Source organism: Notechis scutatus, chromosome 6 (assembly GCF_049901735.1).
Source record: "Notechis scutatus isolate UNSWTSFEM ecotype Mainland chromosome 6, rNotScu1.2, whole genome shotgun sequence".
Classification (NCBI taxonomy): Eukaryota; Metazoa; Chordata; class Lepidosauria; order Squamata; family Elapidae; genus Notechis; species Notechis scutatus.
This window is the reverse complement of record NC_142014.1, coordinates 81485899-81501611: the sequence shown is the minus strand read 5'-3', so window position 1 is coordinate 81501611 and position 15713 is coordinate 81485899. Positions and strand designations below refer to the sequence as shown.

Here is a 15713-nt window from a genome sequence, read left to right as displayed (position 1 = left end):
GGGAGAGATAGATAGATAGGTAGGTAGGTAGGTAGGTAGGTAGGTAGGCAGGCAGGCAGGCAGGCAGGCAGGCAGACAGACAGACAGACAGACAGACAGACAGACAATAGGCATAGATTAGAGAGAGAAATGAAAGAACGAGATGATAAGTAAATAGGCATAGGTTAGAGAGAGATGAGAGAGAGAGAGAGATGATGGATGGACGGACAGACAGACAGAATAGATCAAGGATCTTCAAACTTGACAGCTTTAAGACTTGTGGACTTCAACTCCCAGAATTCCTGAGCTAACATGACTAGAGGAGGAATTCTGGGAGTTGAAGTCCACAAGTCTTAAAGCTGTCAAGTTTGACGACCCCTGGAATAGATAGATACAGGAAGAGAGATGGGATAGACAGACAGGCAGGCAGGCAGGCAGGCAGGCAGGCAGGCACAGATTAGAGAGAGAGAAATGAGAGAGAGATGAGAGATAGATAGATAGATAGATAGATAGATAGATGATAGATAGATAGATAGATAGATAGATGGATGGATGGATGGATGGATGGATGGATGGATGGATGGATGGATGGATGGATGGATGGATGGATAGATAGATAGATAGATAGATAGATAGATAGATAGATAGATAGATAGATAGATGGATGGATGGATGGATGGATGGATGGATGGATGGATGGATAGATAGATAGATAGATAGATAGATAGATAGATAGATAGATAGATGGATAGATAGATAGATGGATACATGGATAGATGGATGGATGGATGGATGGATGGATGGATGGATGGATCGATGGATGGATAGATAGATAGATAGATAGATAGATAGATAGATAGATAGATAGATAGATACATAGATAGATATAGATGGATGGATGGATGGATGGATGGATGGATGGATGGATGGATAGATAGATAGATAGATAGATAGATAGATAGATAGATAGATAGATAGATAGATAGATATAGATGGATGGATGGATGGATGGATGGATGGATGGATGGATGGAGGGGTGGATGGACGATTGGATGGATTGATGGATAGATAGATAGATAGATAGATAGATAGATAGATAGATAGATAGATGATGGATAGATAGATAGATAGATAGATAGATAGATAGATGGATGGACGGATAGATGGATAGATAGATAGATAGATAGATAGATAGATGGATGGATGGATAGATGGATAGACAGATAGATAGATACAGATAGTTAGATGATAGATAGATAGATAGATAGATATAGATGGATGGATGGATGGATGGATGGATGGATGGATAGATAGATAGATAGATAGATAGATAGATAGATAGATAGATAGATAGATAGATAGATATGGATGGATGGATGGATGGATGGATGGATGGATGGATGGATGGATGGATGGATGGATGGATAGATAGATAGATAGATAGATAGATAGATAGATAGATGATGGATAGATAGATAGATAGATAGATAGATAGATAGATAGATAGATGATAGATAGATATAGATTAGAGAGGGAGCGGGAGACCTTATATAGAGAGGGGGGAGATGATAGACAGACCTATAGATTAGAAAGAGAAAGAGAGTAGAAGGATGGATGGATGCTCCCATGCTGGGAGTTAGTCCACCCATTTTCAAGTAACCAAGGTTGAGAAGCACCGATCTACATTTCCATTCATTACTGCATAGACACAGGCTAGAAGTTGACTGAGATTCCAGGAAGGTCCCCCTCGGCCACCTCCACAACGTTGAATCTCCACGAAACAACCTTGAAGGCTTCACCCTAAGACCTGCTTGGCCTCTTTCCCCTCCTCCTCCCCACATCACAATTCCTATTGTCCCATCACCCATCGTGGCACCTTACTCTCCACAAACTGCTCCATCTCTTGCCCCACAGCTCCTGGCCCAGATCTTCAAGAAGGCCCCCATCACCTCTTTCTCCCCACGGCTGGCCACATGCTGGCAGCTGCCCCCTCTCAGCCCAACCTCCCAAGCAAGATGGAAGATGCTTTTGCAGGGACGCCTATCTGACAGTCCGGATATGCTGGAGGTTCTAAGTTCCATGTTGCCCTGGCAACGGACCACAGCATCCTTTGGCCAAGATACCTCTGGTCCTTCCAAGTCAGCCCCAGAACCACAACCAAAAAGCCTTAGTAAGACCACACCTGGAATGCTGCATCCAGTTGTTGCCATGCAGGGGGTGGATGTGCTGGTTAGACAGTATAGAGTTAGTTTAGGAATGAATCTATGGCCGTGATGACGTACCTATGGCACGCTAAGGCAAACTTACCTCACTGCGCATGCGCACTTCACAGCTGATTTTCAGCCGGTTTGAGGCCTTTTTCGGCCTCCCAAAGGCTTGAGAAAAGCTTCTGCAGGCTTTGCAGGCCGAAAACTAGCCCCGTTTTGTCACTTCCTGTTTTTCCAAAAATACTGGAAGGGACGAAACAGGCCTAGTTTTTGGCCTGCAGAAGCCTGCAGAAGCCTTCCCCAAGTCTTTGGGAGGCCGGAAAAGGCCACAAACTGGCCAAAAATCAGCTGTGCAGTGCAGGTAAGTGGGCGGCATGGGTTGGTGGGGATTACGCGTCCATGCGTAGGGGTTGTGGGGGGCGTGCATTGCCTTCTGGGTGCTGGCACGCGAGTGCGAGTGTGCGAGTGCGTGCACAATTTTTGGCACAGGAGCCCAAAAAGGTTAGCCACCACTGATCTATAGGATTCTGTTATCCTTTATTTATGGTAGACTTGTCAAATCCTTTCAGATAAATCAAAAAGCAGGCAGTCCAAAAATACTTTTTTCCCGTTTAATTTCTGTTTTTCAAGAGTTGCTGAAAGAAAAGCTGGTGTGGTTTTTTTTTTCCAATATTGTTTTGAGAGCGGGCGGGGACTAATGTTTATTTCAACTCCTTGCCCAGCCTGAGATAAAGAAGAAAGATTTGAATATCGCCTGGTGTTGTTTTTGTTAAAGTGTGACAACCAAGTCTCCCTTCAACCTCCAACTTATCTTATTGTGCCCAAAATATCAGAGCAACCAATCTGGCATCTTGGAAGCATAGTCCAGTGAAACCTCAGGTTAGCAAATCTTGCTTAGCATATTTCAACATTCAATGCATGTTAAGTTCGTTTTTAATTTAGACCCCCTCCAGTATTTAATGTTTAGTCCGCTGCTCTTGAAACAATTTGCACAATACTCAAATCTACATTTTGGTTGGTTTCAATGCAGAAAACTGGTGAACAATAAAGAAATGACAAATTATTCATAGCAACCAGAGGAAGATGGATTCTAAATCATGACAGAGCCTAAATAGTAGCAAAAATGATGGCTTCTACGTGCAGATATTAAAGATAACAGACAATCAGAGTTGGAAGGGACCTTGTAGGTCATCTAGTCCAACCCCCCCCACCCAAGCGGGAGACCCTGCACCATTTCTGACAAATGGCAGTCCAGTCTCTTCTTGAAAGCCTCCAGTGATGGCGCTCCCACAACTTCCGAGGGCAACTTCTGTCCCATGGGTTGATTGTTCTCACAATCATGAGAGCTACCCCCTTAAGGGAATGCCTCATGGGAGATGTAGTTCATGTCACGTGGTCACATCTGTAATCCTGATTGGTCACTGACTTGATCTCTGCTTGGGAAGGGGGAATTTTTTGGGCATTCTTACCTGGACCCAGCATTGAACAGCAGATTTCCTTTGCTATAATGCTACGGGATGAAGATAACCGTCTTTTCATACTATTGAGGCAAAGATTGGACGTTGGATGAATCTCAACGTAACTGTGAGTTATACTTTGAGGATGCCTAATACAATCCAATAAACTAACTTTGCATGGAAGCCTTTGTAGTTTTTATCTGCTAGTCCCGAGCTGTTCCAAGAGCATGGGATATGAAAGTGGGATTCAGCCAGTTCGGACTGGTTCAAGCGAACTGGGTGTTAAATTTACATCTAGTTCACCGAACCGGTAGTTGCAACAACTGACTGGCCCTGCCCACCCCACTCTGACCCTCTGTTGAGGTAATTCCCCATTAGGAGAATGAGCGCACATAGGGAGACATAGTGAGAGTAGTGAAGAATAACACACAATCAGCACACAGATACACTGTATAGTAAAATGTAGGTTTTTACTTCCAGTAAACGGTTCAGCAAAGTCCAACAAGCAGTCCAAGTCATACACGGTTAAAGCAGTCAGTTCTCAGTCCAGGGATAATCCAATAACAAAGTCCAGTATCAAAAACAGTTCAGTAAAAGACTCACATCAAATCCAAGAAAAACTATGATCAGCAACAGTCAATAGGGAAATGCAGGAACGGCAACACTCTCCAGAACAGGACTGAACAACCCAGGTTTCTGGCTCCATCTTATGGCCGTTTGAGGAACCACACCCAATTACAATTTTAGCATTCCCTTAAAGAGACGGTATTAAAATGTCTATCCTGGTTTTTATATTTTCCAACCCAACTGTTAGGTGACTTACATTCCTCCCCTCCCAGGAGTCTCCACATGGCCCATTTTGGATCCCAAGTAAGTGCGGGGCCTGCGCAGAGGCTAGGAGTGAAAAAATGGACTTTCAAGGGGCTCCAGAAGGCCGGAAACAGGCCCATTTCCAGCCTCCAGAGAGCCTGTGGTGACCTGGGGCATGGCACAAAGGCAACACAGTCAGATAAGCAAGAAGAGTCCCTTTACATCTGGTTTGCCAAACCAATAGTTGCAATGACTGGCTGGCCCTGCCCACCCCACCCACCCCCCCTCTCAGGAGTCTCCATGTGGTCCGTTTTGGATCCCAAGTTAAGTGCAGGGCTTCCAACTTTGCCCCCAAGGTCCAGGTTACCTTCGGGCTGGAGAAAAACTCTCCCAGGAACAACCCATGGCTGTAGAAAATTCAGTCCGAAAAACAAGGGACACACAAACTGTAACTTAAAATCCAAACAAACCAAACTGAAGTAATTAGTTTGACAGGGAAGGAGCAGGAATTTCAGACTTGAAAGCACGGCAAAACTCAACACGGTTGGGAAGACGCCATGAACACAGACAAGCCATGACAATACCAGATAAAGTCACGTTTGCTCCCAACAGCCTGCTGCACACTGCTGGGAATCAGGGCCCTTTCCTCCCCCGTAAGCCATGCAACTGACTTTGCTCTCTTCTCCATTCCTCCCGGTGTGCCCTAGGATGAAGAGGGGGTGGGCCTGGGTCTTCCTCCAAATTCCCTCTCCCTTGTTCTACCGCTCCCCTGCTCTGCCCAGCCAGACTTTGCCCTTCCCCCATTTTTTTCCACAGCCAACGGAGCCACACTCCCATTCCCTGTCGACTGTTCAGCTTTTTCCTCCGTCAGATTCTGGCAGAGGCACGACAGAGCCTTTGGAGCCCAGGGAGGGGGGAAACGGGCCTCCCAGAGGCTCGAGGAAAGCCTCCAGAGTCTGGGGAGGGAGAAAACACCCCCCTCCATCGTAGTGCAGGAGGCCAACTAGGCCACGCCCTCTATGGCTATGGCCACCCAGCAACCAGAGAACCGGTTGCTACATTTTTAGAAGCCCACCCCTTCCTTAAAGGCCAGGGTTCCCCCAGGACAAGAACAATCCAAAGGGCACCGAAGACGCCTCCTCGAATGGGGACGAAACGTTGGCAACCCAATCGCCAAGCTCAGAGCTCAAGCCAACAACAGGAGTGTCAACCCTTCCATTCCCTCCATCACCAGTCAGAGCTCAAGAAGCTTCTGGGATGAGAAGCAAAAACGTCTTCAAAGAAAAACCAAGAATGTCCACTCGCCTCTTGGGGGGGGGGGGAAGCACCTTTGGGAAGAAGGACACATAACTAAGGCAGAATGTCAGCATAGCCCGAATCTGCAAAGTTAGGAAAGCTCAGGAAGGACAAAGGTGTGATCCCCGTTTGTGATCCCTCTTACTAGCAAACTCCATGGGAAAACACGGTTTCACTTAACAACCATGTTGCCAATTGAAGAACTGCAGTGATTCGCTTAAGAAACGTGGCAAGAAAAGTCACACAATGGGGCAAAGCTCACTTGATAAGTGTCTCATTTAGCAACAGAAATTTGGGCTCTATCATGGTCGTAAGAGGAGGATTACTTCTACCATACATAACCAGATGGCATATTAATTTATTCGCAAGGGTGGGATTCTAGAGGAAGGGAATTCTACAAGATTCTAGAAGGAGGAGGAGGAGGAGGAGGAGGAGGAGGAGGAGGGGAGGGGAGGGGAGGAGGAGGAGGAGGAGGAGGAGGAGGAGGAGGAGGAGGAGAAGGAGAAGAAGAAGAAGAAGAAGAAGAAGAAGAAGAAGAAGAAGAAGAAGAAGAAGAAGAAGAAGAAGAAGAAGAAGAAGAAGAAGAAGAAGAAGAAGAAGAAGAAGAAGAAGAAGAAGAAGAAGAAGAAGAAGAAGAAGAAGAAGAAGAAGAAGAAGAAGAAGAAAGAAGAAGAAGAGAGGAGGAGGAGGAGGAGGAGGAGCTGGGAAGTCCTTAATGCTCTCTGAGCTTGGCCATTTTCTTGCAGACATTTCATGACCCAACTAGGGAACCTCATCAGGAGGAGGAGGCGGAGGAGGAGGAGGAGGAGGAGGCGGAGGAGGAGGAGGAGGAGGAGGAGGAGGAGGAGGAGAAGAGGAGGAGGAGGAGGAGGAGGGAGAAAAGGAGGGGAGAGGAAGAGAAGAAGAGAAAAAGGAGGAGGAGAGGAAGAGGAGGAGGAAGAAGAGAAGAGGAAGAGGAAAAGGAGGAGGAGAGGAAGAATAAGAAGGAGGAGAGGAGGAAGAGGAAGAAGAAGAAAAGGAAGAAGAGGAGGAGGAGGAGGAGAAGCAGCCATGCCCACCCAGCCACGCCCACCTCGCCACGCTCACAGAACCGGTTGTTAAAAAAATTGAATCCCACCCCTGCTTATTTGGCATATCAATTTATTCTTCCTTGCAAAAGATTCCACTTGTAAATAGAGACACAGACATACACACAGACAGACAGACACGCACACACATGCACAATACACTTTAACTGGGTCAGCGAAAGGGTTAACTGCCACGGGAACACCCAAAAGCCATTGCTTGACCCAGTCAACTGGGGAGTTAAATTTAGCCTTAAGCAGACAGGCGCAACCAGGGAGAAATTGAAATGAGTTGGGCCTCTTCAGTCAGAACAGAATTTCCGCATCCTTAAGGGAAGGCAAAGGGCGCCCCCTGGTGGCTGCAGGGGACACGGCATGGATTGCTGAGAACATGTGGAGGGACAACGGGACGCGTATATGTGGTGGAGCACATCACCTGTGGATGTGAAAGGTGGTTACCTCTCTCCAGCGCTCCAACTTGGCAACTTAAGGATAGGTGGACTTCCACTCCCAGAATTCCCCAGGCAGTGTGCTTTGAGATGGGAAGACTTCAACTCCCAGAAGTCTCAGGCCAGGAATTCTGGGAGTTGGAGTCCACCCATCTCAACACATGCTGGCTGGGGAATTCTGGGAGTGGAAGTCCACCCATCTCAAAGCATGCTGGCTGGGAATTCTGGGAGTTGGAGTCCACCCATCTCAAAGCATGCTGGCTGGGGAATTCTGGGAGTGGAAGTCCACCCATCTCAAAGCCTTCTGGCTGGGGAATTCTGGGAGTTGGAGTCCACCCATCTCAAAGCATGCTGGCTGGGGAATTCTGGGAGTTGGAGTCCACCCCTCTTAAAGCATGCTGGCTGGGGAATTCTGGGAGTTGGAGTCTCCCCACCTCAAAGCCTTCTGGCTGGGGAATTCTGGGAGTGGAAGTCCACCCATCTCAAAGCCTGCTGGCTGGGGAATTCTGGGAGTGGAAGTCCACCCATCTCAAAGCCTTCTGGCCAGGGAATTCTGGGAGTTGGAGTCCACCCCTCTTAAAGCATGCTGGCTGGGGAATTCTGGGAGTTGAAGTCCACCCATCTCAAAGCATGCTGGTTGGGGAATTCTGGGAGTTGAAGTCCTCCCATCTTAAATTGAGAAACATTGCTCTAGAACTAAAATAAGGCAAGATTTGAAAGATAGTCAAACAGGATAACCCGATTCACCAAGTGAAAGAAGTGGGAAGAGAAAATCCAGAAAAATCAGAGTAGCAAGATTCTGTTCTTATAGGCCATCCCAAGAAAATTATGTTATCCTCCCTGTGGAATTGGACCTAAAGCCATGAACAGTGACGGGATAGCACTCTGGAAAGAGTGCAGAGAAGATCAACAAAGAGGACTGGGAACCTGGAGGCTAAAACATATGAAGAACAGTTGCAGGAACAGGGCCTGGCTAGTTTAATGACAAGAAGGACTGGGGAGACATAGTAACAGTCTTCCAGTATCTCAGGGGCTGCCCCAAAGAAGAGGGAGTCAAGCTATTCTCCACAGCACCTGAAGGCAGGACAAGAAGCAACGGGTGGAAACTAATCAAGGAGAGAAGCAACTTTGAACTAAGGAGAAATTTCGTGACAGTGAGGACAATTAACCAGTGGAACGACTTGCCACCAGAAGTTGTGGGCACTTCATCACTGGAGGTTTTCAAGAAGAGATGGGACAGCCATTTGTCTGGAATGGTATAGGGTCTCCGGCTTGAGCAAGGGGTTGGACTAGAAGACCTCCAAGGTCCCTTCCAACTCTGTTATTCTGTTCTGTTCTGATCTCATGTCCTTCCCAACAGATACAGGACTACAGGAAAAACCCTACCTGGAAACATCTGTCAGTGTGAAGGTGACTAGATGCCACCAGGTCACTGCCAAAGAGACCTAATCAGATTACCTACTCGGATAAATAAATGACCAGGTGACATAACTTATTGCTAAAGGTTCTCAAGAAAGGATTGGGTAGCTATTTGTCACGAATGGTATACAGGTAATCAGATGGTATACAGGAAGGAAGGAAGGAAGGAAGGAAGGAAGGAAGGAAGGAAGGAAGGAAGGAAGGAAGGAAGGAAGGAAGGAAGGAAGGAAGGAAGGAGAAAGAGACGGAAGGAAGGAGGAGAGACAGAAGGAAGGAAAATAAAGAAAAATAAGGAAGGAAGAAAAAAGAAAAAGGAAGGGTGGATGGATGGATGGATGGATGGATGGAGAGAAGCAAGGAAGGAAGGGAGGGAAAGAAACAGGAAGGAAGGACGGAATGGAGAGAAAGGAAGGAAGGAAGGAAGAAAAAGGAAAGAAAGAAAGAATGGAGGGAGAGAAAGAGAGGAAGGAAGGAAGGAAGGAAGGAAGGAAGGAAGGAAGGAAGGAAGGAAGGAAAGAAGAAAGAAAGAAAGAAAGAAAGAAAGAAAGAAAGAAAGAAGAAAGAAAGAAAGAAAGAAAGAAAGAAAGAAAGAAAGAAAGAAAGAAAGAAAGAAAGAAAACAAGGATGGAAGGAAGGACAGAAAGTGGGAAGAAGGAAGGGAGGGAGGGAGGGAGGGAGAGAGAGAGAGAGAGAAAGAGAGAGAGAGAGAGTCCTCAACTCAAAGAAAGTTTCCACTTCAACCCCCCAAGGCCAAAGCAGGCAGGGTGGAGTCGGTGGGATTAACTCAAAGCGGGGCGGGTGGGGCGGTGGAGGGCGAGGGGAGAGGAGCGCCAGAGAGGAGTAATCGGTTGGTGCCCTTAATCCCGCTCCCCGTCCTGGCTCAGGGGCTGCTCCCGCAAGCTCCTCTCCGTTAAGCCGCTTCCCTCCACTCATCCCCGGCCCACCGCCACTTCCTCCGGGGCCAGGCAAGATGCCCCCCGCAGAGAGAGGACCTCGGCCGGAGGAGCCTCGTGGTGGGGCCAGGCCCGGGGGCACCTGAGTCCAGGGGCTGGGGTCCCACCAGGGCCGCCATCCGAGGTCCCCAGAGTGGGCAGAAGCGGGAGATGGGGAGACGCCGGGCACTTCTGGTGGTCTCTGGAGATGCTCCGTCCTCCAAGCCAAGGTTGTCCCAAAGGGGCTTTCTTTGTCCCCAAAAGCCAACTGGACTCTTATGGTGGTTTTTTTCTTCTACTTGTAAACATTTCATTCCTCGTCCAAGAATCTTAATCATCATCATCTCCTTCTTCTCCTCCTCCTCTTCTTTTTCCTTCTCTTCCTCCTCTTCTTCTTCTTCTTTCCCTTCCCCTCCTCCTCCTCTTCTCCTCCTCCTCCTCCTCCTCCTCTTTTCCTTCTTTCCTCCTCTTCTTCTTCTCCTCCTTCTTCTCCTCCTCTTTGTCTTTTCCTCCTCCTCCTCCTCTTCTTCTTCTTCTCCTCCTCCTTCTCCTCCTCCTCCTCCTCCTCCTCCTCCTCTTCTTCTTCTTCATCTTCATCTTCTTCTCTTCCACTTCCTCTCCTTCTCCTTCCTGAACTGAAGAAGCTCCTTGGACAAGAAGTGAAATATTTTCAAAGCAAAAGTAAGGCCAGTTTTATCTTTCGGAAAAGCACCTTGGTTTTTTGTTTTTTTCCTCTTCTTCTTCTTCTTCTTCTTCTTCTTCTTCTTCTTCTTCTTCTTCTTCTTCTTCTTCTTCTCTCTTCTTCTTCTTCTTCTTCTTTCTTCTTCTTCTTCTTCTTCTTCTTCTTCTTCTTCTCCTCCTCCTCCTCCTCCTCCTCCTCCTCCCTCCTCCTCCTCCTCTCTTCTTCTTCTTCTTCTTCTTCTTCTTCTTCTTCTTCTTCTTCTTCTTCTTCTTCTTCTTCTTCTTCTTCTTCTTCTTCTTCTTCTTCTTCTTCTTCTTCTTCTTCTTCTTCTTCTTCTTCTTCTTCTTTCTTCCTGCAAACTTGGGAGATAGAGAGACTTTCAAAGGTAACATGGAGCCTTCAACCCCTGATAGACCTTGGAGGACCTGAGCTACAAAGATTCTCTTCCCATGGGAGCTGTTATTAATACTGGGGAATTTAAAGGCTTTGCCTGGAGCGTTGCAGTTTGACCACTCAAATTTGCCCGGCTTTAAAATTGTTTCTCAAAATATCATGTTCGATGAGAGCCGTGTTAATGTAAAATGGTAGTAAAAGCCAGAAGGAGTCTGGGTGCAAAAACCTTTTTGGATTAAAAAAAAAAAACCTGTAATATTTCATCAGATAAATGGACTTTGTTAAATCGGTGACTCTCCACCTCAGTAACTTCCAGATGTGTGGACTTCAACTCCCAGAATTCCCCACCTAGAACTTCCTCAATTTGCACGAGTTCACTTAGGAACCATTCAAAGTTGGTCACTAAACAGTTCATTTAGTCCTCTTCTTTTATTGACTCCATAATCCCTTGCAGGGTGGAGTCCGGGCAATTGAATGGAGCTAGCTAGTTTTACTGGCCGGATGCCTTTCCCATTGCCAATGCAGAGTTTGTTTTTTTCCCAGCAAATATATCTTTATTGTGCCCAGAGAGAAAAATATCTGCCTTTACCTAGGATTGAACCCACAGCCTCCTGATTATGAGGTGAGAGCGCCACCTCTAGGCCACCATACCACTCTATAACAGTTCATTTAGTGATCATTCAAAATTACAGCGGCCCTGGAAAAAAGGACCGTTTTTCAGGACCGATGTAGGACCGTTTTTCACACTTACGACCATTACAGTATCCCCAGGGCCATGTGATTTACACATGGAGGCTCGGCAACCAACTCACACTTGTGACGGTCGCCATGTCCTGGGCTCAGGCCATCCCCTTTTGCAACAAGCCAAGTCCGTGGGGAAGCCAGATTCATCTAAACAACCGGGTTACTCATTTAACAACTGAAGATTCACTTAAACCAACAGGGTGAGAGAAGTCTTCAAAGGGGGCAACACTCGCTTAACGAACGTCTCACTCAGCAACATAGATTTTGGGCTCAATTTTGGTTGTAAATCAAAGACAACCTGTATAGCAAGCAATGCACCATCAAATTTTAATCTGTCTTTCCCCTCTCTCTCTCTCTCTCTTTCCCCCTTTTTCTCTCTTTCCCTCTCTCTCTTCTCCCTTTCTGTCTCTTTCCCTCCCTCTCTCTTTCCCCCCTATCTCTTCCCTTTCCCTCTCTCCCCCTTTCCTTTCCCTCTCTCTTTCCCTCCTCTCCTCTTTCCCTCTCTCTCTTTCCCTTCTTCCCTTTCCCTCTCTCCCCCTTTCTCTTTCCCTCTCTCTCTTTTCCCCCTTTCTCTCTCTCTCTTCCTCTCCTCCCTCTCTCTTCCCTCTCCCCTTTTCCTCTCTTTCCCTCTCTCTTCCCCCTTTCTGTCTCTTTCCCTCTCTCTCTCTTTCCCCCTCTCTCTTCTGTTCTTTCTCTCTCTCCCCTCTCTCTCTCTCTCTCTCCTCTCTCTTTCTTTCTCCCCCACTCTCTCTCTGCTTTCTGGAAAAGTTATCCCAGGAATTAAAAGTTGGGCTCGTCCGGGATTTGAACCCGGGACCTCTCGCACCCTAAGCGAGAATCATACCCCTAGACCAACGAGCCAGCTGCTTCAGCTGCTTTCCAGATGTTTCTTTTGGGCAGACCGCTAATTAGAGGCTCCAATTTCATTTCTTGGCTCCTGGCGACCGGCAGAACCAGTTATGTGCCACGTTCGTGTGCTTTTAAAATATTTTAACTTTCCTGGATGCGCTTGGGAAGAAATAGCAACAGGAACGATTTGCTAAATGTAAACGCCGCTCGACTCCAGTGGCTCCGGGAGCTGGGGATTATAGGGGTGGGAGTCCATGCATTCGGGACATGGCACCGCAGTCCCAGTCATTTTTTTCCCCCAGGAGTCCTGTTAAAACTCTAGCCCAAAACGAATAGGAGGGGGAAAAACTATATAAAAGTAGTTCTCCTTTAGCAACCATAATCAGAGCTGGCAACTTGGTCGTTAAGCAAAGTAGCTAGCTACTAAGTAAAACTGTGGCTACCTGGGGGTGGCCCCAAAGGGAACGAGAGGCGCTGAGAAATCAGCCCTGTTATTTTTCTGCCTGCATCACATTCCGTGGCGGAAACAACCTTCACTCACCTACTTATTTGCACAAAGGGGGACTCAGTCGTTAAACGAAACAGCCGCTAAGTGAAACCACAACTGGGCTTACTTCTTGATTTCGACTATCCTTTGCTTTACAGACCTGTGAAGGTCATAAGTGAGAGGACAGTTGCCGAGTGACTTTTTTTTAAAAAAAAAATTTATTTTGACAACAAACATTGACAAATACAAACATAAAACGTCAAATTAAACCATATTTCCATTGTACAGTGTGTCAGTTGGTATATATCTCTTGTGCACAATATCAACAGTCTTTCCCTTGTAAGTTTAGATTAAATTTCATATATAGATCAACGATGCATGCTATGTTATTATTATTATTAACTCCTTATTAGACTATAATTATAAATTCACATCATCCTTTTCGAGCAAATCTCAACTTTTACAAAACCTAGTTCATAATATCATTCATTTCATTATACTCAGTTATATTGTATCATTACATTATCTTATCTTTACTATTATGTTATTATAGTATATTTTATTTCCCTATTTTCTTATCTAACCATTGAAAAAAACAAATCCCATATTTTATAATACTCTTTATCTTCTGGCTCTCTGATTTCTAATGCCAATTTACTCATTTCTGCACATTCCAATTATTTTCTTAATCACCTCCTCTTCTATCGGAATTTTCTTCACTTTTCCAGTTTTGAGCAAATACAATTCTAGCTGCTGTTAAAACATTTATAATTAAGTATGTCAATTCTCCATCATATCCTTCAGGTAAGATGCCCAATAAAAATATCTCTGGTTTCAAATCTAGATGCTGTTTTGTCATTTTTTCCAGCCACGTATGAATTTTAGTCCAGTATCTCTTGGCTTCCAAACACGTCCACCACCGAGTGACTTTTACATCACCATTGTAAAACTAGAAACGGTCACTAAATGAGACAGCTGCTAAGCGAGGACCACTTCTACATAGAGGCTACAGCGTTAGCAATGCAGCTTAATCTCAAAATCCATACCTGTGAGGATAATCATATATATATATATATATATATATATATGTTTTCTTAAGTTTTCGCTGGTAAGTTACATGTATGGTGTTCGGCTTGGTTCGGGTATTTTTCACGTCATTGTAGTTCTTTTTAAAGTTGTAGCAACGTTTCCAGCAGTGATCTCATCTGCCATCATCAGGCTTCTGTATTGTACTGTACTGTAAAAAGTCTGACTCACAGACGGACACAATACAGAAGCCTGATGATGGCAGATGAGATTCTGCTGAAACGCTACAACTTTAAAAGAACTACAATGACGTGGGAAAATACCGAACCAAGCCAACACCATACATATATATATATATATATATATATATATATATATATATATATATATATATATATATATATACTTTAATCCTAGAAAGACCCAGTTCTGTTACATTGAAAGCAAAACAATTCTCTTTTGATCATATTTCTCAAAAGTTATCTGGTCTCTTTGCAGGTTAAAAAGAAAAAAGAAATATAGGGAGTCCTCGGCTTATGACCGCAATGGAGCCCCCAAAAACATTTCTGTCGCTAAGTGAGACAGACGTTAAGCAAGTTTTGCTCCGTTTTATGACCTTTCTTTCTTGCCACCGTTGTTAAACGAATCGTGGCAGTTGTTTAGCTGGAAAACCAGTCATGAAGTGAATCTGGCTTTCTCGTTGACTTGGTGGCCGCAAAAGAGGATCATGGGACACTGCGACTGTCGTAACTATGAGTCAGTTGTCCGAATTTTGAAGACGTGACCATGGAGATGCTGTGTTGTGAGTGTGAAAAATGACATACTTTACCTTTTTTCAGTGCTGGTGTAACTTTGATCCGTCACTATGAATGAATTGTAAGTCAAGGACTCCCTATAGGAACGTTGGAGAATCCATCCTTGTCAATCAGAACCAGGTTTCACCCTGTAACCCACTGTTTCTCAATCTTGGTTACTTGAAGGTGAGAGGGCTTCAATTCCCACCTCAAAGCATGAAATTCTGGGAGTTGGAGTCCCCCCATCTTAAACTAGCCATGGTTGAGAAACACCGTTCTAACCCTAATCATGCTACTTGGGACTGAAGGTCATGGTGTTTATTGGGCTATGCCATGGGACACCTTGTTGGGTCAATGATGGTCAAGACCCAAGTCCTTTCAACCACTTTATCTTGGTCAGTTGACCAGATGTTTAGTCTCATCAAATGTAGGAATGTCCAACTGGCCTTCAACTGTCATTCCAGAAGGGCCAAGCAATGCAGGAAGCTCTCTTTCTTGATGGCCATCAAATTTCGGAAGCCCAACTCAACAGAGAGATGAGTCCATTGGTTGGATAGTTTAGAAACCAAGATTCGGACAGAATGATAGCTAAGGTGGCGTTGACTTCTTGGGCCCCAACGAGAGAAGCTGTGGAGGACATTTTTTTGCCTTACCCACCTTTGTCCTCTTAAGATCTCAAGATCCTGCTTGGTCGGTTGCAGCTAGTCCACAAATGAGATTACTTTCCCGTGAGGTTTTATGGAACAGAAGGCCGGATTCTTAGATATCCCTAATCCCCAAGTTTGCATCTCGGATGATCTGGATTAGCAGCTGATCCCAACTTGAGCCGTTAAGCGGACTTTGTCCTCCATGGGTGTCCTATAATAGGGGAGGAGAAGTCTTCCAGAAGGGTCCACACTGGTGTCCTGGGCTTGGGAGGATGTCCGAAGAAGATGACTTCTACATCTATGAAAACATCTCCTCCGTGAAGACCTGGGATGGTCCCCAGTATCACATCGCGCCCATGTGGGCCTTCCACTTCCAAACCATCTTCATGGGCCTTGTCTTCTTCGCCGGGACGCCCCTCAACGCCATCATCCTCTTTGTCACCATCAAGTACAAGAAGTTGAGGCAGCCGCTCAACTA

At 45.7% G+C, this 15713-nt stretch overlaps 1 protein-coding gene and 1 non-coding gene across 2 annotated transcripts in view; one reads left to right on the top strand and one right to left on the bottom strand.

Annotated features, from left to right (window-relative positions):
• Positions 1–12221: 12221 nt before the first annotated feature.
• Positions 12222–12293, bottom strand: TRNAP-AGG (transfer RNA proline (anticodon AGG)). The gene has a single exon. It is a non-coding gene; the product is annotated as a tRNA-Pro (tRNA).
• Positions 12294–15469: 3176 nt separating this feature from the next.
• The window catches only part of OPN1SW (opsin 1, short wave sensitive), a 13098-nt gene continuing 12854 nt past the window's right edge, over positions 15470–15713 (top strand). The window contains exon 1 of the mRNA XM_087968959.1: positions 15470–15713. This exon is cut by the window's right edge and continues 140 nt beyond it. Coding sequence (XP_087825085.1) covers positions 15508–15713 — 206 coding nt within the window. The 5' untranslated portion in view covers positions 15470–15507.